Source organism: Balaenoptera borealis, assembly GCF_965194805.1.
Source record: "Balaenoptera borealis genome assembly, chromosome: 15".
NCBI lineage: Eukaryota > Metazoa > Chordata > Mammalia > Artiodactyla > Balaenopteridae > Balaenoptera > Balaenoptera borealis.
In genome coordinates this window covers 9,460,916-9,486,055 of record NC_138871.1, presented here as the reverse complement: position 1 = coordinate 9,486,055, position 25,140 = coordinate 9,460,916, and the positions used below count along the sequence as shown (strand labels likewise).

Below are 25,140 nucleotides of genomic sequence, written 5' to 3'. Positions count from 1 at the left end.
CTTGAGTGTCTCCAGGATGAGATTGCTTTCTTGAGCTCACTTTGTCTGCCCATGGGGGGAATGATTAGACTGATAATGCCTCTTCAAATCTGAGTAGAAGTCAAGGGGCTGAATGTTTGGATCTCAAGGAAAAATTACCCCCCTAGGCCCTTTTAGAACCCTCCTCTCCTGATTTTTACTATTACCAGACCTGTGATTTTGTCCCTTTTCCCATTCTGTCTTCTAAGAAGTGGGAAATGGTAGGCAGGTTGGAGGGATGAGCTCTTTTAATACCATTTTCAAATGTCAGAGAAGGCCTATCACTTTTGCTAAACAATGAGGTGACATCTGAGGAACTGCTGTAGTGAAGGACTTTAGTCACTTCCATTTTGTTATTTTTTTATAACCGTATAACCGTAGATGGTTATTTTGAACAAATTTTGAACAAATGTCTCCATTTCTCTCCCCAGTTCCAGACAGAACAAAATCTTAGACTCCACCCTACTGAGCGAGCACATTAGGGGCAGGGGACTTCGGTTCTAGTCTAGGGTTTTGTCCATCTTGAAATCCTTACCCCTGGCATAAGGATAGGGAGCGTCCCGGGAGCTCAGCAAGTGTTTGCACTGAACGAAGCCTGACCCTGCCATGGATGGCTGTGAGATGTGGGACAAGTGGCATCACCTTTGGGGTCTTTGTTTTCTCACCCATAAAGTGAACGGTTGGGACTAGATGATAATAGTAGTATCTGATGTTTACTGAGCTCCTTATTATCCTGACTTCATGCCAGACACTCTGCCAGGTGCCTTACCTGCGTTATTTCACATAATTTATATAATATATAAAATACAATCACTTAATCCTTACAACAACCCTATAATTAGGTCCTGTTATCCCCGTTTTACAGGTGAGGAAACAGGCTCAGAGAGGGTAGGAAATGGGGTGGAGCTGGGAGTTGCCCTGCACCCTTGGCCAATCCTGGCTGCACGTAATGAGCTGTGGATGGTAGGATCCACCCCAGAGCACGTAACTGGGGAGACCTTTAACCTGCGGTTAGCAGTGCAGCATGACTGAGCTGGTGCTACATTGAAGGAGGGGACTTGTGGTTGTGGGGGTGGGTAGAAGAAACAAAGACTCCCTCCAGAGGGCAGAGAGAAGCCTGATGGAGGGGTGGGCTATGGATTAAGTTAGTTGGTGAGTGGGGGAGTTGGGACCAGTAGGGTACCTGCCACATAGCATTGTGTATTGAAAGAATTATTAAAAGGCTAGCGTTCAAGCCTCAAGGGCCTCAGTCTGGTTCTGGCCCACAGACTCTCAGAAGATGGGAGCCAAGCTCTTTAGAGCTTTGCCTGTAAGTTCCCAATAAATTGCCCTCCCAATCGCCATTGCTTTAACAGGAGGGTATCTGAGAATTGAGTGGGGATGCTCCTGAAGCTGTCTTCTTTCTCCCTCTGGGAGAAATGCAGTACAGTGCAGTACAGTTATTACTTAACAACACAGGCTGGGCAGTTACAGACTAAAAGTGGGGATTTTAAAGTATATTTTAATTTAATTTTTAAATTAATTAATAATTTGGCTGCGCTGGGTCGTAGTTGCGGCATGCGGGCTCTTAATTCGGGCAGGCGGGATCTCGTTCCCTGACCAGGGATCAAACCCGGGCCCCCTGCATTGGGAGCAAGGAGTCTTAACCACTGGACCACCAGGGAAGTCCCTAGTATAGTTTAATTTTTAAAATTAAGTTTTTATCACACAGTAAATATACAAATACAGTTTACTGGTTTTTAAAAAAAGATTCTGTAGATAAAGGCAAATTCCTTCTTTTAAAGCTTTTTTAGCTTATTCCATAGGCTTGATGTAAAGGAGATTTTTATGTATGGCTCAATACAGGTGAAAAGGTCCTCGCCGTGTGAAGTTTCCTCATTGCCATTACCTTTAGAGGGCACTACAGCAGCACTAATAGGCTTTCTGACCTGGCAGGGGCCTTTAGGTGAAAGCTACCTCACACATTCTAGTACCTTGCAGAGAGGGTGAAAAACCAACCCAAAATTGCCACGCTGGATGGGCCAGTTAGGCACTTCACACACAGCAAAGAATAAAGCTAGATGGTTTAACAGATAGATTATAAGGGGGGCCCCCAATCATGTGGGGAACATAAATTAGAATAACATGTTTTTCACTTTCAGTAGGAAGTACAGCAGTGTGAGTGGAGCCCTCATTTATGGAAGCATGGTGAAGAAGGAACGCGGTTACCATGTCACGTGGCAGGAAGCCTTGTGTGTGGAAAGACCCTGAGGCTGGGATTCAGGGGATGGTGTCCAGCTCCCAGTTCTGGCTTTTACTAGCTGTGCAGTCTTATATAAAAACTCAATTTCTTTCTGTTTTCTTGTCTCTCAAATGGGTAAACTTCATTTTATGAAGCACTTTGAAACATCTAAAGTACTTATATGGATACGATCATATTATAAAATGAAGAGAAGCAAAAGCACTGATTAAGTAAAAACTAATGGCTTATTAATGATGATTTATGTTGGACTTACTCTTAGAAATGTTGCCCATTTGTGGAAAAGTAGGTAGAGTCTGCAGCTGCGTCACATGCTGCTTTATGTGTAAATACACAATTGTCTTGTATATATCACCACGTGCATGATTGTACGTGTTAAAACATGATTTCACATGTGTTGCAGAGAAGAAATGACTCCCCTCGGGGATGGAGACATTTGGAGCTTGTGTCCCCTTCTATCCATGAAACCTGGAGAGTATTCCTACTTTAGCCCCCGAACCATGTCGATGTGGGCTGGCCCGGATCACTGGCGCTTTAGACTCCGGCACAAACGTATGTACTTCTAGACAGAACTCTAAGAAGAGATAGTGCAGATGACCAGCCAGTCAGCAGTTCAGCCTGGGAAGGGAAATGCCAGTCACTGTCTTGTACCTCCTGACAAGCTGTAGAAATACACAGATAAGCAACCTCCTGGTTGGACAGTCAGTTGGCCTGGCCTGGGATGAGGGATCAGTTAAGACTGAAGCCTCTGAGTGGGAAGAGTGAGTGCCCAGAGTCAGGAGAGCTGGCCTGTGACTTTGTCCTGACCCCAGCACCCATGTGACTTCAAAGAGTGGCTAGAGGTGGGAATGCGCCCCCAGGCTCCAGAGGGCTGTGCGAGTTACTGCACCGGCAGCACTCCGCAGCCCTCTGAAGTGCTGTGCCAGTGTTAAATGTTTGCATTCTCTCTTTGAAAAGAAGTGATTAATTAGCATATCTTTTTAGTATTGTTTTCTTGTCAAAAACACAAATTATAGGGATAAATATTAGGTGTATGATTTGCCTTTCCTAGTGCTGTTATGATGCTCAGACACAAATGCTGCCTTGTGGTTGGTAAGGCTGTCAAGTGATCTTGCAAGATGAGTAAAGAGGCCACAGAAGTGAGCAGTGTTGACATCTGTGTTCATTTCTGCAGAAGATACTACCTCGCAATCAGAGAACAGAAAGAAGAGCACGAAGAAGGATTTTGAAATCGACTTTGACGATGATATTGACTTTGATGTATATTTTCGAAAAACAAAGGTTTGTGCTGGATTTATTATCATTTGTGCTTCTTAAATTACTCTTTGCACTCCTCTTTCCCTTTTAGATGTGGTTTTAAAAAATTCATTATAAATTTAACTCTTAGAGTAAATGGATGGCTTCATTCTCCCTCAGTCCCTGGAGGAATTAAGAAATAGTCCCAAACTTAGTGGCAGAGAGAATCAATATGAATAAGGTCTAAGAGAATCACTCCTTTACACAGAAGTAGGAAGATCAGTGCTGCTCAAACCCTTCCCAAGCTCCTTCCAAAAAAAAAAAAAAAAGTATATATATATATATATATATATATATACCATTTTTATTAAAGATGCCTAAAAACTACCCTTTTTTTTTTTTTTTTAATTAATAGGCTGCTACTGTTCTGACCAAGTCCACTTTGGAGAACCAGAATTGGAGAGCCACAACTCTTCCTACAGATTTCCACTATGAGACTGAAAATCTTGTCCAGCTGCATCTCAAACCAGGCACCAGGGTAAGGCTGTTCTTAGGTTCCTTGAGGTCATGTTGTTGTTGAACCTGTTCTTAGCATCAGAGGTATCAAGTGGCGGGTAGTGTGATTGTCAGTGCCCTTCAGGAGAAGGAGAACACGTGAGGAGGAATTCATGTTAGCCCAGGGGAGTTACCGGGAGATCGCCTGGGTAAGGCAGAGCCGGAGGGAAAAACTCACAGGACAGATGCACACTCAAGACTTGGAAATACCTCACCTGGTTGGACTGCTGGACACTCTGGCCTACTTGCCGAAATGCAAGGGGGATAAACAACCTTTTGTCAAGGCTTTTACAAGCTGTTAGTTATTTCTTGATTCTTTCACTTTCTCATGATAGTTGTGGATTTACTAGCCAGGTGCTTTCCCCAGCCCACATTGCCTCCCCATGATCAAGGTGTAGATGTGAGCCCACTGTGACATGCAGGGCGACGTAGGTGCCAGTCCTCGGGGCTCCCTAGCGCTGCACAGCCTGCCTGCGCTCCTTCCATGACTGTTCAGGTGAGCTCTCTAGACTAGCCAGTGTGCACCCCAGTCGCTATTCACTTCATTTGCCTGTGGCCCCTCGGGTGGAGCTAAGCAGCAAGAGGGTGTTCCCGTTGCCAGGGTAACCAGGCAGTGGGTCATGCTGAGTTCTGTTTTATCTGGACCCTCTACTCATTTGCATTCCTGGTTGTTTTAATCTTGTGGTGTCAAGTATACAAACAGTCTACAGTTTCCTCTTCCTTATTTTGCCTGTTTCTCCACAAGGCTTAATGATATGTATACAGTTCCCTGAATTCACTGATATCTCACATTCTGTTTTTATAATCCAACACTCATAATTTTCTTTATAATCAATACTGTTCAATTAGCAAAAATACTCTTAAAAATGCAGAAAGAACTAATGTACTGTTACATGTCAATTATACCTCAATTTTAAAAAAGAAAAAAATGCAGAAAGATACAAAGTTGCAGCAGTAGTAGCAACTGTGGTCATGGTTCAGTATCGCTTAGATGCCAGCAGCTGCTTGCTGTAATCAGAAAATAAAGCCCTGGGGCGGAGGAGCAGAGCCAGGCTGCTGGGGAGCTGAAGGGAGACGGTAGGACACTTCCGCCAAGCCCGGCCCAACTCCAGCTGCTTTCCATGGCCACAAGCCACCTTCTCCTTCCTCAGGCCCTTACTATGAACATTGAAGAATGTGGCTTAGGTGGTAATTTGCATATTCAGATGTGAAGGTTGTAGAAAGTCATTTGATCCTTGCACTCCAGGAGTTTTCTGTGTTTTGTGTGGTTTTTTTTCCATAATTGTTTCTTACAGAGGAAGGAACTCCTGCTTCTGATTATCCACAGGGACAAATTTCCCTGCATGTGTAGTAGGGCAGCCCGGCAGCAGGATCCCGAGATTCCTCACCTCGTCCTTCCAGTAGAGCTACACTAGGACAATGGCTAATAAACACTGGAAAGTAAACACTGGACTATTAAGCACTCAGTCTGGCTAGAGACTATACAGGTCAACCACCCATCCAGTTTAATATCTTAATGGGTGATTCTAATAGCAACCAGCCAATACATGAGGGGGGGTCACATACCCTTCCTGAAACATTTCTTGTAGACTATGGACAATTTAGAGTGTGTCCAGAGGAGAGTATTATTCTAAATGGAGAGGGATCTAGAAAGGAAATCTATGTCATATGAAGGAAAGTGGAAGAAAGTGGGCATTTCTTAATAAATATCTATTGTTTATTTTTGGATTTGTAATACAAAACCATTGAGGGGTTTTGGGGGGCTATTTTGGAGTATATATTTATATTAAAATATTCAATGTGCTTCTGTAAACTGTACACACCTTTAATTCCATTTCCTTCACCCCAAAGACACACACCCCAGATGAGGATCACTGGCCTAAGGGCCTGCAAATCTGAAGGGCTCTGGTCGACAGGCACTCCCAAAAGAGGAGGCAGACTTGTTCTGTGAGGCCCTCAAAGGCGGAACAAGAGCCGCAGATGTGGTGACAGGGAGCAGAGCTCGGATTTCTCCCTGTAGCTATGTGGGGAACAGTGATGGTCCAGGAATGGGACCAGCTGCCTGTGAATTAAAGTAGTGATTGAGTTTTCCATCAGAATTCTTCAAGCAGCAACAAGTGGACTTCTTTTCAGATAGTTGTAGGTGGTTTTGTTTTTAGTGAAGGAACACTTTTTCAAATAAAGTTGTGTGCAGACCTAATTGCAAACCAGCTTCTCTGGTGTATTTGGATGGATGGCGGTTCGGAGCCCTGCTGCCCTGGGCTTGCTCTAGAGTGGAGCTGTGTGGTTAGTTGGAAGCTGGCTGGATTAGATGACCTCTCAGGGCCCTTATAACCCTAATGTTCTGGGACATGATCGTAGGAACTAAGGTTATCTCCCCGACCTAGTTTACTAGCTGCTTTTCTAGAAATTGCTTTCTGCAGTTGTTTTTTCCTTCATTCTAGTTACTTAAGATGGCCCAAGGCCAGAGGGCAGGGACCGAGCACTGTGAAGAAATTGAAGACTATGATTACAACAACCCTAATGACACCTCCAACTTTTGCCCTGGATTACAGGTAAACGGGGGCAAGCGCTCCGTCCTCTCTTCTAAGCAGCAGAGTGTTTCTCTCCTGCTTCCCTTCTCGCCCTTTCCTGTATGGCAGATGACTAGAGGAAATTCTGAATCAGGCGGGGGCTTGTGGATGCTTGCCCTGCCCCAGGCATCAGAGAACTGAGCAGAGCTGAGGCAACAGCCAGAACCTTGGCCTGCCTTACTCTAAGCTCTGTACACAGGAAAAGAGTGGACATACTCCATCCAGTAAACCGTCAACATGCGGATGGAGTCTTGAGCCTGTACAAAGCACTTATCTTGGCTCTTTTGGGATTTCAAAGGAAAAGAAACACTCTTCTTACTCTTACGAGCTAATATTTTTTGGCTGGGGAGACATAGCACATAGACATGTGAAGACGGTTGTGTCCTAATGGGGAAAAAGAAAGTGTAGAGGGTGGATCTCAGGGCACCAGGTTTGTAGCTCTAATTTTGGTTCTCACATTGTGAACTTGTACAAACTACTCCCCATCTTTAGAACTTAGACTAAATAATCTCAAAATCCCTTCTATGACTCTATGAATGAGATGGCAGATGGAAATATAACAGAAAGGGGGGAAATATTAGGCCCCATCTGTGTCCCTGCAAGTGAGGAGAAGGGAAAGAATTGGAAGTATACTTTATTCACCTTATTTTCTTGCTTGGAAGAGAATTAGTTTGTTACATTTTAGTAAAAATCCAGACTGGCCTCTTGAGCAGTGCTCCTCAAGCTCAGTAGGCCTAAGAGTCACCCAGAGAGCCTGTTAACCGGTTCCTGGGCCCCACCCCAGAGACCTGGTCTGTCCTGCTGGGCTCAGTCCAGGAGTGACTTTCTCACCGGCTCCCAGCAGGACCCCTGCTTGTGGCCAGCCGACAGGTCACGTCTCTGGTGTTTCAGAAGTGCTTTCTGTAAAATGAAATCCTAAATCCATTAGAAGCAGAGGGACACTGGCTGTTGTGATTACTGAATTCCTTTTAGCTCTCACTCCAGAGGGCTCAGTTAACAGACGCCTCTCTAGTAGGGAGCATGTGCAACAGGAAGATGACTAGAGGACCTAGAAGTCCATTCTAGGTTTGACTCAGTGTCACGAACTCTCAGGTGCTCTGCTCTTGCTGTGTACGGAATCTGTGTCAAGGATATTTCTAAGCCCCCCAAACAGCTCTGCCGAGAACTTGAAGAGCTATTTCCTTGCTCAGGCTGCTGACAGTGATTATGAAGAGTCAGATGACTTATTTGTGGGACCAGCTGGGACCTTTGACCATTCTGGCCATCCACCTACGACAAAACAAGACAACGATGACGCGCCTGAAGTCCAAGGATTAGATATCACTACTTACGGGGAGTCAAATCTGGTAGCTGAGCCCCAGAAGGTAAAGAGGAAGCCAAGAATTATATCTGATATTGTTTGCCTGAGATTTGTTTAATTTGTATCTCTCATGAGAGTCACATTGGTCTGAGCTTGATTGTTTTCCTTCTCGATTTTAACCCATTGCTCTATAAGTGGCTCATTCATTCATTCATTCATTTATTTATGTATTTATTTATTTATGGCTGTGTTGGGTCTTTGTTGCTGCACGCAGGCTTTCACTAGTTGCGATGAGCAGGGGCTACTCTTCGTTGCAGTGCGTGGGCTTCTCACTGCAGTGGCTTCTCTTGTTGTGGAGCACGGGCTCTAGGCGCAGTCTTCAGTAGTTGTGGCTCACGGGCTCTAGAGTGCAGGCTCAGTAGTTATGGTGCACGAGCTTAGTTGCTCTGCGGCATGTGGGATCTTGCCGGACCAGGGATCAAACACGTGTCCCCTGCATTGGCAGGTGGATTCTTAACCACTGCGCCACTGGACTAATTATGCTAATTGTGTTTGTGTGGAACTAGCCATCTCTCCAAAGATTGTGATAAGCCATATGACTAGGGGTGAGCCAGTCACACAAGCAAACTGTGTGAATGAAGGGTGCAGGCAGAGAAAATGGGTTTCTATGCTGGTTGGGTAAGGCTAGCTATTTGGCTCTGGAAAATCTTGGCCAGATTCAACTCATATTAAATTATCATACATCAAGCATCTATTCCCTACCAAGTGACAGGCTTGGTGCTTTCATATATATTTGATTCACTTATCTCTTACACTGGAATTCCAGGATATCCTTAACGAAGACTGTACTTGATCAAAAATAAATTAGATTGAAATGAGGGACTCTGTGTATGTCCAAAGAAAGCTCTATAACTTTGTGGTATAAACTAGATTTTTTCATTATTTCAACTCCAGACTTTCTTTTTACAAAGAGCTGGTGGTAAATGCTTCTTTCTTCTGCTTAGTTTTACTCGTTACATACCTATTTCAGGTAAATAAAATTGAAATTCAGTATGCTAAGGCTGCCAAAAAGATGGACATGAAGAAGTTGAAGCAGAGCATGTGGAGTTTGCTGACGGAGATCCCCAAGCAGGCGGATGGAGAGGTAATGGGTTCCACTCATTCTGTAGGTGCCCAGCATGGAGGAGGGTGCGGCTTGTGTCTGAGCTCCTAGATCAGTAGCGCTAATGTGGAAAGCATTCATTCAGAAATACAAGAAAGACATCACACGTCTGAAATGAACCAAGTATATGAACAGGCAGGCCACACAAAAGGTGATACAGATGGTAAACTAGGGTATGGGACATTACTCAGCCTTGCTCGTAATCAAAAAATACAAATGACGGCATCTTTATGCTGCTTTAAAATAACAGCTTTAGCAATTAAACAACATTTTTCAGTATGGAGTTAGAGGAAGAACTGGAGTACTTATTCGCTGCTGGTGCAAATTAAGTTGATAACCCTTTTGGAAATCAGCTTCTAACATCTCAGGTCCCCAAAAATGTTTAAGCTCTTTGATCTAATAATTCTGATTTGGGAAAGTAGGAAAGTAGTTATATATATTATGTATACATATATATGTATATATATGATGCTGTCAAATTGTCTCTCCTTTAGAGCAAAGTGAAACCCTGATTAACTTGTTCCAACTAAATGGAACTCTCTGGTTAACTAGAATCCTTCCATCTCCTCTTCTAGACTTCTGCTCAGAGAATGTTCTGAGCTTTCCAAACTCAACACATTCTATTATACCTTCCCCTGCTGGTTGAGAAGTGAAAATGCATGATTTGATTAAGGACCCTGAGCTGTAGTCTTGGATGTCAGATAAAGCTTCAGTCATATTCATAAGGTTTTATCAATTAAAGTGGGATGGGATGCAAATATAAGAGAAATGTACTTTTTAAAGAGTAGGAAGAGGGTTCTGTTTAACCTTTGAATTTAAATGACTCATAATACCCTGTCCTCCAGGGATTCCAGTTAATATAGGTTTATTTAAACAAACAACTCTTTATTATGACAATATTCAAAAGTAGAGAGAAAACAGTATAGTCAATGATCACTTCAATGCCCATTATCAATGTTTCATCTATATTATCACCCAGTCCTGTCCGCCCGCCCACCCCCCACCCCCGTCGATGTCAGTGTTAGGGTCTAGGGCTGAGGCACTGGGTCCCTCTATGGATCCTTTTTCTTCAAAATGTACCGAAGAAATTGTTTTGGTTTCATTCTGATGTAGGCTTTTCTTTTTAGAGATACAGCTTTATAAGCTTATGTTGCTCTCTCAAAAGTAAACTGGGCCCAGTCTGATCTCTAAGTGTCCTTTCTTTTGTCAGGCAAACCACAGAGAAAATGGAGAAGCAGGGGACCCAGTACAGGTGGCTGACAAGAAGCTCAGTGGGCTCACACAGGACCTGCAGAAGAGGTGCTTGCCAACAGACCCCTCCCCTCCCCCTCCCCTCCTCCCCTCCCCTCCCCCTCCCCTCCTCCCCTCCCCTCCCCCTCCCCTCCCCCTCCCCTCCCCTCCCCCTCCCCTCCCCTCCCCCTCCCCCTCCCCTCCCCCTCCCCTCCCCCTCCCCTCCTCCCCTCCCCTCCTCCCCTCCCCCCCTCCCCTCCTCCCCTCCCCTCCTCCCCTCCCCCCTCCCCTCCCCCCTCCCCTCCCCCTCCCCTCCTCCCCTCCCCCTCCCCCTCCCCTCCCCCTCCCCTCCCCCTCCCCTCCCCCTCCCCTCCCCTCCTCCCCGTCTCCCCTCCCCTCCTCCCCTCCCCCTCCCTGTCTCCCCTCCCCCTCCTCCCCCCTTCCTCCTCCCCCTCCCCCTCTTCCCCCCGAGCCCCCTCCTCCTCCAAGCCCCAGCTGAGGGAGCGCCAGCCCAGGCTGTTGGTATGACAGACCCCTCTGCACACGGACCTGCCATTTTCACACTTCTCAGTTTTTCTGTTTCTTCTCTGCATTGATAAATGAGTTAATGTAGCCCACCTTTAAAAAGGCATTTTTCTGCACCAGTGGCTGGAATGGAACAGGAAATATTTTATTTCCAAATAAGAAACCGGAAAAACCTGCTTCTAAAAGGCATCTGAAATGTTTCTTTATTTCTCATTAGTTTATTCACTGACCATGTGTATTCATACTTGATGAAAGAGCCTTTGTTCCTCGAATTGCAGTGACAGCTAAATACTTACTAGCCTCTTTGTTTTACAGCCTGCCTCCCCTCATGGCTCAGAACCTCTCCATACCTCTGGCCTTTGCGTGTCTCCTACATTTAGCCAATGAAAAGGTGGGTAAATCTGGTAAGCGTGGGCGTGTTCTCTGTGTCAACCTACTGGAGCTTTTTATTATTCATGGGCGGCCTCATAGGACATCTTAAATACAGAAACTTATGTAGTACCTTCAACCCAGAGCATTAACCAGACACCTAAAAATAACTTAGAAAAAGGCCAACAGGTATGATTAGAAATGAAAATTATGAGGAGGACCCAAATGGGAAAATTTTAGATGCTGAAACTGTGATCTTTCAGTTCCCACCTTGAAACATTAGGTGCTTTTGCATCACTGGGTGTCAAAGGCTTTAAAGGCCCCATCCTGCCAGTGCCAGCGTCAGGACATGCGGGAAAAGTGGCGGAGAAAAGAGGGGAGAGATGAGGCTGGATGGAAACAGACGCAGGGAGAGAGCAGAGACGCAGAGGCAGCGCCAGCAGCGCTGAGCCGCCATGGGCTGTGAAGGATGTCTCGGGACCAGAGACGTCTGTCGCAGGAGGGAGACAGCAGGAGAGCTGACCGTGACAGTGTGCCGGCTCCTCCTCGTGCCGTGCCAGCCGACGGCTGAGCGGCCGTGGGGCAGTCACTGAGGAGCAGGCGAGACCCATCTTCTCGGGCCGGCGGACGCTTCCCGGGAGGCACCCCGGCGAGGCAGCCAGCAAGCCCGTGCGTTTGGTGCTGCTTGAGACTTGGTGTCCTTTAGTGTCCCTGGGACTGTGGGCTGGGCTGTAGCATAGGCCGTGAGCATCACCAGTGCTGGGGCTAGACACGTTCAAAGTAACGCTGCTAAGCTTTTTCTTGTTGTTATAAATTTATTTATTTTTTATTTATTTTTATTTTTGGCTGCATTGGGTCTTCGTTGCTGCGCGCGGGCTTTCTCTAGTTGCGCAAGCGGGGGCTACTCTTCATTGTGGTGTGTGGGCTACTCATCATTGCGGTGCGTGGGCTACTCATTGTGGTTTCTTGTCTTGTTGCAGAGCACGGGCTCTAGGCGTGCGGGTTTCAGTAGTTGTGGCTCGCTGGCTCAGTAGTTTCGGCGCACAGGCTTAGTTGCTCCGTGGCATGTGGGATCTTCCCAGACCAGGGCTTGAACCCGTGTCCCCTGCCTTGGCAGGCGGTTTCTTAACTACTGCGCCACCAGGGTAGTCCCTGCTAAGCTTTTCTGAGTGAGGTTGGAATCTCACAGCATCCTAGTGGGCGTAGGTGCTGGTGGACTCTCCCACGGGGTGTGTTCCCCTAGCCCGCGCAGTCCCCCAAAATGTCGGGTGCCACCAAAGCTCAGAAACTTAGCCTGAGTCCAAATTCTAAGTGTTAGTGACTTCACTGAGTCGCAGCAGCTGGAGGGTCAGTGCTGCCCTGGGCCGCGTGTCTCTGCTGTGAGAGAGCAGCTTTAGCGCCTCCACTCGGTTCCCGGTAGGCTGGGGCCAAGCAGACACACGGCTGGAAAGCACGAGTGACTCCAGGCTTCACTGAGGTCCATGTGCTCTGGCTCTGGCACCACCCCGCCTCCCCCAGTGGCAGAGCCAGCTTCTCTTGCTTTGCTGCGACCAAATCTCTCTAAGGGGCCCCAGGGGGCTCAGCATTTGAAGAATCAGGAGATGGCCCAAGACCATGACCTGTTGGGCTGAGCTTTGGGCTATTTGAGAAGATCTGACTGGTAACACTGGCCAAGTTACCAGATAATCTGCAGGGAATCTGGGGTAACTCAGAGCTTAGAGCCACCAAGAGAAATCTTACAACACCTTGTGCCAGAATGTGACCCCTTTTAGGCCTGCCTGCTCCCGGTTTTTCACTCCCATCTGGACTCGTCGTCTACCGCTCTGGTAACGAGCTCCCCTGCAGCTGTCGCCTGGGAGGTGAGGTTTGTGCTTTCCGTCTTTAGCAGGAGAGGAAGGTGCGCCACCACACCATGCCGACCTCCAGCGCCAGGCAAGGGAGCGATGGTCCTGGTGCAGTTAGTCTTCCGTGTGAGGAAGGGCTTCTGACGGCTGTTTAGTCCTGAGGGGACGGTTGCCTGGGGCTGGTGGAGGATCCAGGGGATGGGAGGCTCGGGGAGGGAGCGGGAGCAGGGAAAAGGCCTGTGCAGGGATGGGAGGGAGAGCGTGGCCGTCATGGCCATCGCCAAGGGTTGAGGTTCCCGAGCAGTGAGGGAAGGGCCTGGAGAAGGTCATGCATGGCAGGGCTGACACATGTGTGCCATGGCCCCTGGTGGCCTCCCTATCACTTCCCACAGCTCCTTCCAGGGCCGAGAGCTTAGCTCTTAGACCGTTGATGGAGATTGTTGCAGAAATCAGAGCAGGCTTGCTTTTTTCCCCCTGCAGTTGGCAAGGATTTGGAACCAGCTTTTTCATGCAGATTATATTTGCTGTGACAGTTTTACTTATAGTCATGGGACAAACCTCGTTCTTTGTAGTCACCACCTTGTTACCTCAGAGTTTGTCTTCTGATTCTTGTATCCTGTGGATACCAAAGTTCATATGTGTTTGATCTTCCTTCAGAATCTAAAGCTGGAAGGAACTGAGGATCTTTCAGATGTTCTGGTGCGGCAGGGGGATTGAGTCCGCGGGGAGAGAAGCCCTTGCTTCCTCAGTGACCAGGATGCCTGCACTTGGTGCTTCAGTGCCGTGGGCTGGTGGCAAGGCTGCGGCTGACTGCGCTGTGTGTCTGCTGCTCTTCCCTTCTCTCCTTCACTGTCTGGGAACCAGCTGCCTGACGCTCTGTCCTTGATTAAAGTTTTCTGTTCTGTGGTGACCACCTAGGAGGGAGGAAAGGGTCCTTACTATCCTTGATTAGGCAACTGTGTCCATTCTTTGTATCCATGTATAGTTTGTCTCCTAAATTGCTCTGTTTCCATACTTGATTCTTGTAGAAAAGAATTTCCCAGTAGGCACTTGTCCTTTAACAGCTACCAAATCCATGTGTATAAAATACATCATAAGTGTGCTTATAAATGTTTATATAATGCTTAAAAATAAAATCATTTGGAATAATTTGCTTGGTAAACTATTTGAGTGCCCACTGCATGAGTATCAGACCTAGTCCTTATGCTCAAGGGGGATGCAGACTCGTTAGCTGGACAAGAGACCCACGTGTCAGTATAAGGCAGGAAGTGCTTAAGGGCTGAGGTGATTTGTCTTGTAGCAGAGTGGGGATTTCAAGATTGGGTCCATTGGGCCTATCAGTTCTGCTAAAGGGTGATAATAGTAAAAATTGCGAACGTTAAGTGGCTGCTAAGTACCTTCTGTGGATGACTTTTCAGCCCTCTTAGCATCCCTGCAAGGAACGTAACTGTTACGGCTCCCATTTTACAGAGGAGAAACAGGTGCACAAAGGTAAAGTAATTCACATAAGAGCAGACAGCTGTCAAGAGGTTGGCCTTGAACCAGGAAATCTGCTTCTAGATCTTTATTATTAGCTACTACACTATATGTGCTCAAGTCACGGGCTCAATACTTGTAGATGTTGATCCAAGTAATTCTGTCCTTGTCAGGTCCTGGGTCTCTGCCAGAGCATCCTGTCACCATTCATTGGGTAAACAGAGCTTGGATGATAGGTCAGAGGCAGTGAAGGATATAATTGGTAATTACTCCTGATAATAAAGAACTTACTCCTAGGCCAAAAATGACACAAAACAAAAATCAATCCCTTCCCCTTAGGAATGTGCTTTCCAAATCGTGTCCAAAATATTAGCCACTCTGCTGTATTGAGAGGGTTAGACTTGTGGACATGCTTTAGCAGGAAAAGCAGTGACACTGAGTGAGAATCCATACCCTGTCCTGGACTTCCCTGGTGGCACAGTGGTTAAGAAACCACCTGCCAATGCAGAGGACACGGGTTCGAGCCCTGGTCTGGGAAGATCCCACATGCCGCGGAGCAACGAAGCCCATGCGCCACAGCTACTGAGCCTGCGTTCTAGAGCCCACGAGCCACAACTACTGAGCCCACGTGCCACAACTGCTGAAGCCCACGCACCTAGAGCCTGTGCTCCGCAACAAGAGAAGCCACCGCAATGAGAAGCCTGCACACTGCAATGAAGAGTAGCCCCTGCTCACCGCAACTAGAGAAAGCCCGCACACAGTAATGAAGACCCAACGCAGCTAAATAAATAAATTCACACCCTGTCCTGCTGGGGCTGAAGCCTCCAGCATCTTTTCCCAGGCCGGGGGAGTGCTGGTCCTCTTGCTCTGCTCTTATTCCCAGGATTAGAACTAGCCAAGCCCGCTCCTTCTCTCAGTCCAGCATACTTCTCCATAGTGGGGTCTGGGCAGGGGCCGAGCTGCCGATAAAAACTGGCAAGAGTGGTAACAGCTTCTTCAATGAACTCCCCTCCCCTCCACTCTGCTTCTCGCAAGCTTCTCCCTCATTTATATGGTTGCTGTGTCAGAATTCATTTGGCTGCATATAATAAAAAACCCAAATAAGTGGGTATGTGAGATAGTTTATTTCATGTAAAGTACATTAGAAGGTGGGTAGTCCAGAGCTAGTGTGGCGGTTCCATGAACTCATAAAGAGACCAAGGATCATTCCAGCTTCCTCTCTGCCATCCCTAATGTGTAACCCTCATCCTTGTGTGTCAATGTGGCTGCTGGAATCTAGCCATCACGTTATATTCTAGGCAGCAAGATAAGGGGTTGTGAGGGGAAGGCAACCATTAACCTACTTTCTGTCTACAGATTTGCCTTTTAAGGACATTTCATATAAATAAAATCATAACACAGTATGTGGTCTTTTGTGACTCGCTTCTTTCACTTCAAGATTCATCTATGTTGTAGCACTTCATTCCTTTTTATGGACGAATAATATTCCACTGTATGTCTATACTGCATTTTGTTTATCCATCAGTTGCTGGACATTTAGGTTGTTTCTACTTTTTGGCTATTGGGAATAATGCTGCTATAAACATTCAAGCACGTTTTTGTATGGACATATTTTTAACTCTTGTGGATATATACCTAACAGTGGAATTGCAGGGTCATATGGTAACTCAGTTTAACCCTTTGAGGAACTACCAGGCTGTTTTCCAAACTGGCTGCACCACTTTTACATTCCCATCAGCAGTGTCCAGGTAAGTGGTCCAGTTTCTCCACATCTTTGTCAATAGTTGTTAGCAAGTCCTTTTTATTATTAGCCATCCTAGTGGGTGTGAAGTGATATCTCACTATGGTTTTGATTTGTATTTCCCTGAAGGCTAAGAATGTGTATTCATTTTTCAATCTTTTTTCTCTCTTTTCTTCAATTTGTATCAGTTTCTCTTGAAGTTACTGATTCCTCTGCCATTTCCAATCTGTTCTTGAGCCTATATAGGAAAACTTTTATTTCATTATTATAGTTTTCAGCTATAGGATTTCCATTTTAAGGTAGCTTTTATTTCTCTTTTGAGATTCCTTATTTCTTCACTGATTATATATTTTCCTTCAATTATTTGAACTTTTTTTTTTTTTTTTTAATTTTTGGCTGCGTTGGGTCTTTGTTGCTGTGTACGGGCTTTCTCTAGTTGCCGTGAGCAGGGGCTTCTTATTGCTGTAGCTTCTCTTGTTACGGAGCATGGGCTCTAGGCGCATGGGCTCAGTAGTTGAGGCAGGTAGGCCCTAGAGCGCGTGGGCTTCAGTAGTTCCAGCGTGGGCTCAGTAGTTGTGCACGGGCTCTAGGGCATGCAGGCTTCAATAGTTGTGGTGCACGGGCTCAGTAGTTGTGGTGCATGGGCTTATTTGCTCTGCAGCATGTGAGATCTTCCTGGACCAGGGATTGGACCTGTGCCCCCTGCACTGGCAGGTGGATTCTTAACCACTGCACCACCAGGGAAGTCCCTGAACATACTTTCTTTTTAACTCTTTCAACATATTTATAAAAGCTACTTTGAAGTCTTTGCAAAATCCAACATCCAGGCCCATTTAGCATTAATTTCTATTGAATGCTCTTTTTCCTTAATATAGATTATATAATCCTGTTTCTTTGCATGTTTAGTACTTTTTGGTTGAAAAATCGGATATCATAGATAAAACGTTGTAGTGACTTTGGATTCTATCATGTTCTTCTGAAGATGCTTAGATATTTACTCAAGTAAGAGTTGGATTCAAACTGCTAACTTTGTATCCCCTATGGTATGAAGTTATTGGTATCTGTTCTTATAGCTACCCACTGTTGCTTTTAAGGCCTGATTCCGTAGGTCTTCCCTCTGCCTGCAAAGTTTAGAGATTGAACAAGGATCTGGGCAGAGATGGGATCATCCTTTCCGTGACTTCCTTGTTAGGAAAGAGATTCCCCCATCTTCGAGCTCCTCCACCCACTCTGGGCTCTGTCCTTCCAGCCCATCCAGCTTCAGATTTTTTTCCAGGTGAGATGCAAGTAGTTGGGGAATGCACCAGGGGAAAGGAACATCAAACTCACAGCTCTTGCTCCACACAGCTCTCTCCCAAGAGTAAGCTTCTCTTCACCAGGTGTCCCCGCATAGACACCTAGTTGAACTGTCACCTGGGGAAGGCAGCTGATGCTCAAGAGTTTCTATCTTTTTTCTTCTCAGGGTCTCACACTGCCAGGATGTCTCCCTTTCAAATTCCCAGCTGCTTTCCCTAAACCTGAACTCTGAGTTCTGGCCCCTTTAGCCAATAACACACCATCTTCCACAGCCATAGCTGTTAAATCGGGCAGCTCCCTTGGGCCAGTAAACCACAAATTTGCAACGTGTACATTTTCCAGTTGCAGTTGGGGTATTTTTGTTCTGTGTTTAATTAAAAAATCTCTTCTGATTAATATTGTTAAAATGGCCATGCTACCCAAAACAATCTACAGATTTAAAGCGATCCCTATCAAATTACCCATGACATTTTTCACAGAACTAGAACAAATAATTCTAAAATTTGTATGGAACCATAAAAGACCCAGAATTGCCAAAGCAATCCTGAGGAAAAAGAACAAGGCAGGAGGCATAACCCTCCCAGACGTCAGACAATACTACAAAGTTACAGTAGGCAAAACAGCATGGTATTGGCACAAAAGCAGACATATGGATCAATGGAACAGAATAGAGAGCCCAGAAATAAACCCACACACCTACAGTTAATCTTTGTCAAAGGAGGCAAGAATATACAATGGAGAGTGTGTGTTGGGAAAGCTAGACAGCCAATGTAAATAAATGAAATTAGAACACACCCTCACACCACACACAAAAATAAACTCAAAATGGATTAAAGACTTAAATATAAGACATGACACCATAAAACTCTTGGGACATAGGCAAAACATTCTCTGATGTAAAGTGAACCAATGTTTTCTTAGGATAGTCTCCCAAGGCAATAGAAATAAAAGCAAAAATAAACAAATGGGACCTAATCAAACTTACAAGCTTTTGCACAGCCAGAGGAAACCATAAACAAAACGAAAAGACAACCTACAAACTGGGCGAAAATATTTGCAAACAATGCTACTGACGAGGGCTTAATTTCCAAAATATACAAACGGTTCATACAACTCAATAACAACAACAAAAAAACCAACCCAATCAAAAAATGGGCAGAAGACCTAATTAGACATTTCTCCAGTGAAGACATACAGATGGCCAACAGGCACATGAAAAGATGCTCACCATCGCTAATTATTAAGAGAAATGCAAATTAAAACTACAGTGAGGTACCACCTCGCGTTGGTCAGAATGGCCATCATTAAAAAGTCTACAAATAAATGCTGGAGAGGGTGTGGAGAAAAGGGAACCCTCCTACACTGTTGGTGGGAATGTAAATTGGTGCAGCCACTATGGAGAACAGTATGGAGGTTCCCTAAAAAACTAAAACAGCATTACCATATGATCCAGCAATTTCACTCCTGTGCATATATCCAGAGAAAACTATAATATGAAAAGATACATGTACCTCAGTGTTCATTGAAGCACTATTTATAATAGCCAAGACATGGAAGCAACCTAAATGTCCATCAACAGATGAATGAATAAAGAAGATGTGGTGTATATATATATATACAATAGAATATTACTTAACCATAAAAAGAATGAAATGATGCCATTGCAGCAACATGGATGGACCTAGAGATTATCATCCTAAGTGAATTAAGTCAGATAAAGACAAATATATATCACATGTGGAATCTAAAAAAATGATACAGGGATTTTCCTGGTGGTCCAGTGGTTGGGGGCTCAGGTGTTCCCAATGCAGGGGGCCCAGGTTCGATCCCTGGTCAGGGAACTAGATTCCCACATGCATGCTGCAACTAAGAGTTTGCATGCCGAAACTAAAAAAGATCCCACGTGCTGCAACTGAAGGATGCTGCATGCTGCAACAAAGATCCTGCACATGGCAACGAAGATCCCACATGCTGCAACTAAGACCCGGTGCAGCCAAATACATAAATATTTTTTTTTAATTAAAAATGATACAAATGAACTTATTGACAAAACAGAAATAGACTCACAGACATTGAAAAGAAACATATGGTTACCAAAGGGGCAAGTGGGGAGAGATAAATTAGGAGTTTGGAATTAACAGATACACACTACTATATATAAAATAAACAAGGACCTACTGTATAGCACTGGAAACTATATTCAGTACCTTGTAATAATGTATAATGGAAAAGAATCTGAAAAAGAATATGTGTGTGTATGTATATATATATATATATATATATATCTCCAAGTCATTTTGCTGTACACCTGAAACTAACACAACATTGTAAATCAACTATTCTTCAATTAAAAAAAAAAAAGAGAAACGTACATAGTAGTACTCAATAAATGTGTGTTGAGGGCTTCCCTGGTGGCGCAGTGGCTAAGAATCTGCCTGCCAATGCAGGAGGCACGGGTTCGAGCCCTGGTCTGGGAGGATCCCACATGCCGTGGAGCAACTAAGCCCGTGTGCCACAACTACTGAAGCCCGTGCATCTAGAGCCCGTGCATCTAGAGCCCGTGCTCCGCAACAAGAGAAGCCACCGCAATGAGAGGCCCGCACACTGCAACGAAGAGTAGCCCCCGCTCTCTGCAACTAGAGAAAGCCCGCGCAGCAACGAAGACCCAATGCAGCCAAAAATAAATAAACAAACAAATGTGTGTTGAATGAATAAGTGATCCCTTTGTAAAACCGAAAAAACAAAATGTGACGATCAGTGAACCATAGAACACAAGACGTGTGTGTGTGTGTGTGTGTGTGCGTGTGTGTTCATAGCTCTAAAAGGACCCAGCAATGGGAAGCTGGACCAGACCCCTAGCCTCTCTGTGCCTCAGTTTCCTCAACTGTCAAATCGGCATAATCATCCCTTCTTTGCCTAATTCACAGGCCTAGTATGTAGAGAGGTGGTCTGGGGAAAGTTGAAGTTGTACAAGCATAATATGATACCTATTAGAGGACCTTCTCCAGTAATTTTACAGCCGTAATACTCTATTTTCTTTTTTTTTGTAATATTCTTTCTTAATCCCCTGCTGAGGCAAATAGGAAGTTCACTGCTTCCTACTAGAATTTGCTACACATTTGCTATTCTGTAAGACTAGGACTCCAGGATCCGTTTCCAGGCCAGAGTCCTGTTTCCTAGTGATGATTCAAAGCAAAGAGGAAGTCTCCGTTTACTCATCAGCACCTCAGATGTGCTGGGTGCACTGTTGACATCTGACTAAAGAAGCAACCCGCCTTCCTCTGGGCTCCACCATCAACACACTGTTCACCTTGGATTGGATTCTTGCGACAGCCCTGACTTCATCACATTTTATTTTTTTCATTAAAAATGATTTATGAGGGATTTCCCTGGTGGCGCAGTAGTTAAGAATCCACCTGCCAATGCAGGGGATGTGGGTTCGATCTCTGGTCTGGGAAGATCCCACATGCTGCAGAGCAACTAAGCCTGTGTGCCACAACTACTGAGCCTGCGTGCCGCAACTACTGAAGCCAGCACGCTCTAGGGCCCAAGTGCCGCAACTACTGAAGCCCACATGCCTAGAGCCTGTGCTCCACAACAAAAGAAGCCACCGCAGTGAGAAGCCCACGCACCGCAACCAAGAGTAGCCCCCGCTCGCTGCAACTAGAGAAAGCCCGCGCACAGCAGCGAAGACCCAATGCAGCCAAAAAAAAAAAAAAAAAAGGATTTATGAAATAAAAGGTTGGGATTGCATTTGTGTCCCTTTGTAAGATTTTCACATGAATAAATCCTCAAATCAGGGAGGAAAAAACTCTTTGTCAGATCAAATGGGACAATATCACATTTGTATCTCTCTGTAGCAGAACTCTCACAGGCCATGCAGGGCCTCTCTCTCAGTGGGTTGATATCTCAACCCTGTTCATTCTGGATTAAATGTCTCTTCTTGTTTATGATATCCCTGCCCCATCTCAGCAATGACACTTCAGACTTTGTGTGGAGCTGCAGTGGGCAGTTGCGGTCGCATTTCCAATGAAGATAAACTTCCTTTGTTTTTTGGGGATGGTTGGCTGGAAAGTTTCCTTCTGGAGCTCTGCTACACAAGCTTATTTTATTTCCCCAGGAAGGAAACAGAACAGTCTTCCAAATTTCCCTGCTTGCCAGGAGGCTCTGGGGCCAATTGTTCAGATCTTCTGAGTCCAAGCCCAGAGTTATTTTTCCTAACAGAAATCTTTTTCCTAGAGATACTTTTCCCTGGATGAGAATGAATGGAATTCGTATACAACTGGGTTTGCCCAAGTGGGATCTGGTGCCAATTCCTCAGGAATTAAAAATATTGCAGAACCAGAGAACAGGGGGACCCTGCCCTGGAGGGCAAGGTGGAGGGATCAGAGCTGCCCTCCCTCTTGCCGAAGGAGCAACTGGGGCAGGAACACAGGTCATGGGGAGAGAGTGGGCACCTGTAGACATGAAGGTGGAAAGTCCCCGTGTGCCAGTAGGAGAGGCGGCCAGTGTGGAAAGAAAGGAGGACACTGAGACGGACATGCTGAGTTACACGGTGGGCATCCTGGCTACACTTTGTCAATATGGAAGCCCAGCAGGAGGAGGGATAAATTGGGAGACTGGGATGGACATATACACACTACTATATATAAAATAGATAACTAACAAGGACCTACTGTAGAGCACAGGGAACTCTACTCAATACTCTGTAATGACCTATATGGGAACAGAATCTAAAAAAGAGTGGATATATGTATATGTATAACTGATTCACTTTGCTTACAGCAGAAACTAACACAACATTGTAATTCAACTATATGCCAATAAAAATTAATTAAAAAAAAAAAGGAAGCCCAGTTGGGAAACCATCTCTCTGTTCTTACAGATGAATAAGAGCACTGAATTCATGGTACTGCCTCTGGATCTCAGTCACCTCCTATGTTAAAATCGAGATGGGCATTGTATCAGCAAGTGTCTTGTCAGGAGACAGAAACCTGATACATGTACAGGGAACTTACTTGTAACAAGAACTGCTTACTGGGTATACAGAGTTGTTGATATTGAAAGGGTAAAAAGAGAACTAACTCACTCTAAGGTATCGGGTAAGTAGCAACTCCCAGAAGCAACCACCCCAAGGGCTGGGAAAGCCAGGGAGGGGGACAAAGAGAAAAACTCAGAGACTTCGAAGAGGGGCTCCACAGAGTGGAAACTGTGACCCCCGAGGGGGTGCTGCTCGGCTGATGCTAGTGTCTTCCACGGGACACGGTGAAGCTGCGTCTGAGGGTTAGAAAATCTGCAAACTGCAGCCTCAGGAAGGAACAGCCGCTGCTGGAGGCGGGTAAGAAGGGTGGCTGGGGACCCTCACAGGGTGGGGAGGTGGGTCAGGGGGCAGGTCCCTTTCCCTCCAGCCCTGCAGTCTCCCTCACATGCCTCTCCTAGGCATCAACTGACAGGGAGTGGCTGGCAAGGTAGAAACGTGATTTGCAGAGCGCCGGACGCAGTATCACCCAGCAGAGAACAGGCGGTGGGTGTGGAGCTGAGAGATGGTTACTTAATATCTGACACAGGGTGGGTCTCATCTCTAAGGATTTCTAAAATCCTTCCTTCCTTCTATCGCCAAAAAATTAATCAATAGTCGATCTAAATAGAGAATCTTACTGGAGCCAACCTGAGGATTGTAACGTGGGAGATAGTCTTTCAGAAAACTCTTGAAGACGGTTCTGCCTGTTAGAAGTCGAAGGCACAGTCGTGTACATTTTCAAGACAAGGGATCGTACATCAAATAGCACACTGACATTTTACATAAAGTTCACTAAAGACCAGATCTGCCTGTACAAGGTGAAGGAGGTGACCATGACCCCTCACAGGATTAGGAAGGAAAAATTCATCTTGTAAGGAGTTAAACTGCTGGCATGAGAAGAAGGATAATAAAACACTGATCTTTTCGGTGGACAGGCGTTCCCACCTTTGAGGAGGTCTGATTAACGTACAGTGCAGATGCACACTGCACGTTAGGGAGGGCCCAGTACGGGCAGGGAATATGTTATGCTTAAATTTTCTTGTCCTGCGGTAAAATATAAATTTTATTCCATCACTTCCTACTTTTGTTTGAAATAGTATTTATTTATATTTGTTTACCTGCTCTTGACCACGGAGAATAGGTAAATATAAGTATAAATATTGGGTTGGCCAAAAAGGTATGGAAAAACCCAAATGAACTTTTTGGCCAACGCAATATAAATAGAAATAAAGATAAATGCCCATCTGCCTTTGCAGGGCAGAGACTGGCCAAGGGTGTTCCAGGCTGACAGCAGGAGCAGAGGCACTGAGTGAGGGGTGCAGACCTGGCTGGGGCACTGCGGCCCTTTGCCATCCCCAACCCCCGGCACAGCCTCCTTCCCTCTTCCAGCTGCCCCACCCTCTTCCCTCATCTTTCCAAGCCTAGAATGTCTCTCCTTTTAATCTCCACTACTGCGCCAGCAAAAAGCTCCATCTGATCGGCCCCGTTCATCTGGGTTTCCCTTCCGGCCTCTCTCCCCCGGCTCCCCTCCGCTCCCTCTTACGCTCTGTGCTTCGGAGAAGCCTGTCTCGAGGCCCAGACAGGAGCCGCTGCGGGCCGTGTGCCCCCTTGGGCCCCCCACCCCTCCCCCACCTCAGAGGCTCTCCTGGTGAAGGCGCCCCCGGGGACCTCAGACACCTCCACCGTCTGCCTTGGTTCCCCAGCCTCCTTCCAAAGGACTGCTGCCATGCACGCCAACTCCAAGGAGAGCCTCCGGCCCCCGACGGTCCCGCTGGGCCCCACCCACATTCCCTCCAGCCTCTGCTCTAGTCTAACCTCGCCTTCCACTGCCGGGGCTGGGGGCCCGGGACCACATTATCTGTTCTCAGCAGTCACGCCCCTTGACTCCGGGTGCAGAGTGTCCCGGGGGCTGCTCTTCTGCCCCCTCCATCCTCCTCCCCGCAGGCCTTCTCATCGCTGGGGTGCTGGGGCCCCCGCAAGCATTGCTGCTGTTGGAGGGAACCCTGCTCTTGAGACAGGAAGGAAGTGCTGTCAGAAGTGGAAGCAAGAGCCCCTTCCTTGTCACCCGCCGTTACCGCCAGGTCCTGATCCAACACGCCTACAACTCTTTCCAGTTTCCTCATTCTTTGAGAACGGGACAGGATCCTGGGGCAATGACTGCTATCACTTACCCATTACCCAGCCCCTCTTCCTGGCAGTGTACCCAGCTGGAAAACTACATTTCCCAGACTCCCTGCGCCTAAGTGGGTCATGTGACTCAGTTCTGGCCAGTGTCTTGTCAGCGGGACCAACAGAAAAGTTCTTTAAAAGAGCCTGTCCTCTGTTTCCTCCTAACCACAGTTTAGACTATGGGTGTGAGGTGACCCTGAGGCAACCTTGAGTGTGGAAGCCACATACTAAGGATGCAGAAGACACAGTAAGACAGAAGGAATCCAGGTCCTAGTGACCCTGGAGCTGCCAAGCCAGCCCCCCAAGGCCTATGATAGGATCCTTTTGATGTGAAAACAAAACAAAACAAAACACATATGGGTTTAAACCACTGTGACATTGTCCTTT

General features: G+C 46.2%; 2 protein-coding genes across 5 annotated transcripts in view; both read left to right on the top strand.

The window, feature by feature from the left end:
* Positions 1 to 14,200, top strand: part of NCAPH (non-SMC condensin I complex subunit H) — a 41,988-nt gene extending 27,788 nt beyond the window's left edge. For 2 of the 4 annotated variants that reach the window (XM_082357110.1, XM_082357109.1), the window contains exons 10-19: positions 2,661 to 2,809; positions 3,432 to 3,538; positions 3,909 to 4,031; positions 6,493 to 6,603; positions 7,812 to 7,985; positions 8,952 to 9,065; positions 10,294 to 10,382; positions 11,154 to 11,229; positions 12,980 to 13,066; positions 13,709 to 14,200. In XM_082357110.1, coding sequence (XP_082213236.1) covers positions 2,661 to 2,809; positions 3,432 to 3,538; positions 3,909 to 4,031; positions 6,493 to 6,603; positions 7,812 to 7,985; positions 8,952 to 9,065; positions 10,294 to 10,382; positions 11,154 to 11,229; positions 12,980 to 13,066; positions 13,709 to 13,768 — 1,090 coding nt within the window. In that variant the 3' untranslated portion in view covers positions 13,769 to 14,200. The remainder of the gene's footprint in view (positions 1 to 2,660; positions 2,810 to 3,431; positions 3,539 to 3,908; positions 4,032 to 6,492; positions 6,604 to 7,811; positions 7,986 to 8,951; positions 9,066 to 10,293; positions 10,383 to 11,153; positions 11,230 to 12,979; positions 13,067 to 13,708) is intronic. The other 2 variants (XM_082357112.1, XM_082357111.1) reach the window with 1 other exon arrangement.
* The window catches only part of FER1L5 (fer-1 like family member 5), a 341,943-nt gene that overhangs the window by 84,483 nt on the left and 232,320 nt on the right, over positions 1 to 25,140 (top strand). The gene's annotated exons all lie outside the window — the stretch shown is intronic.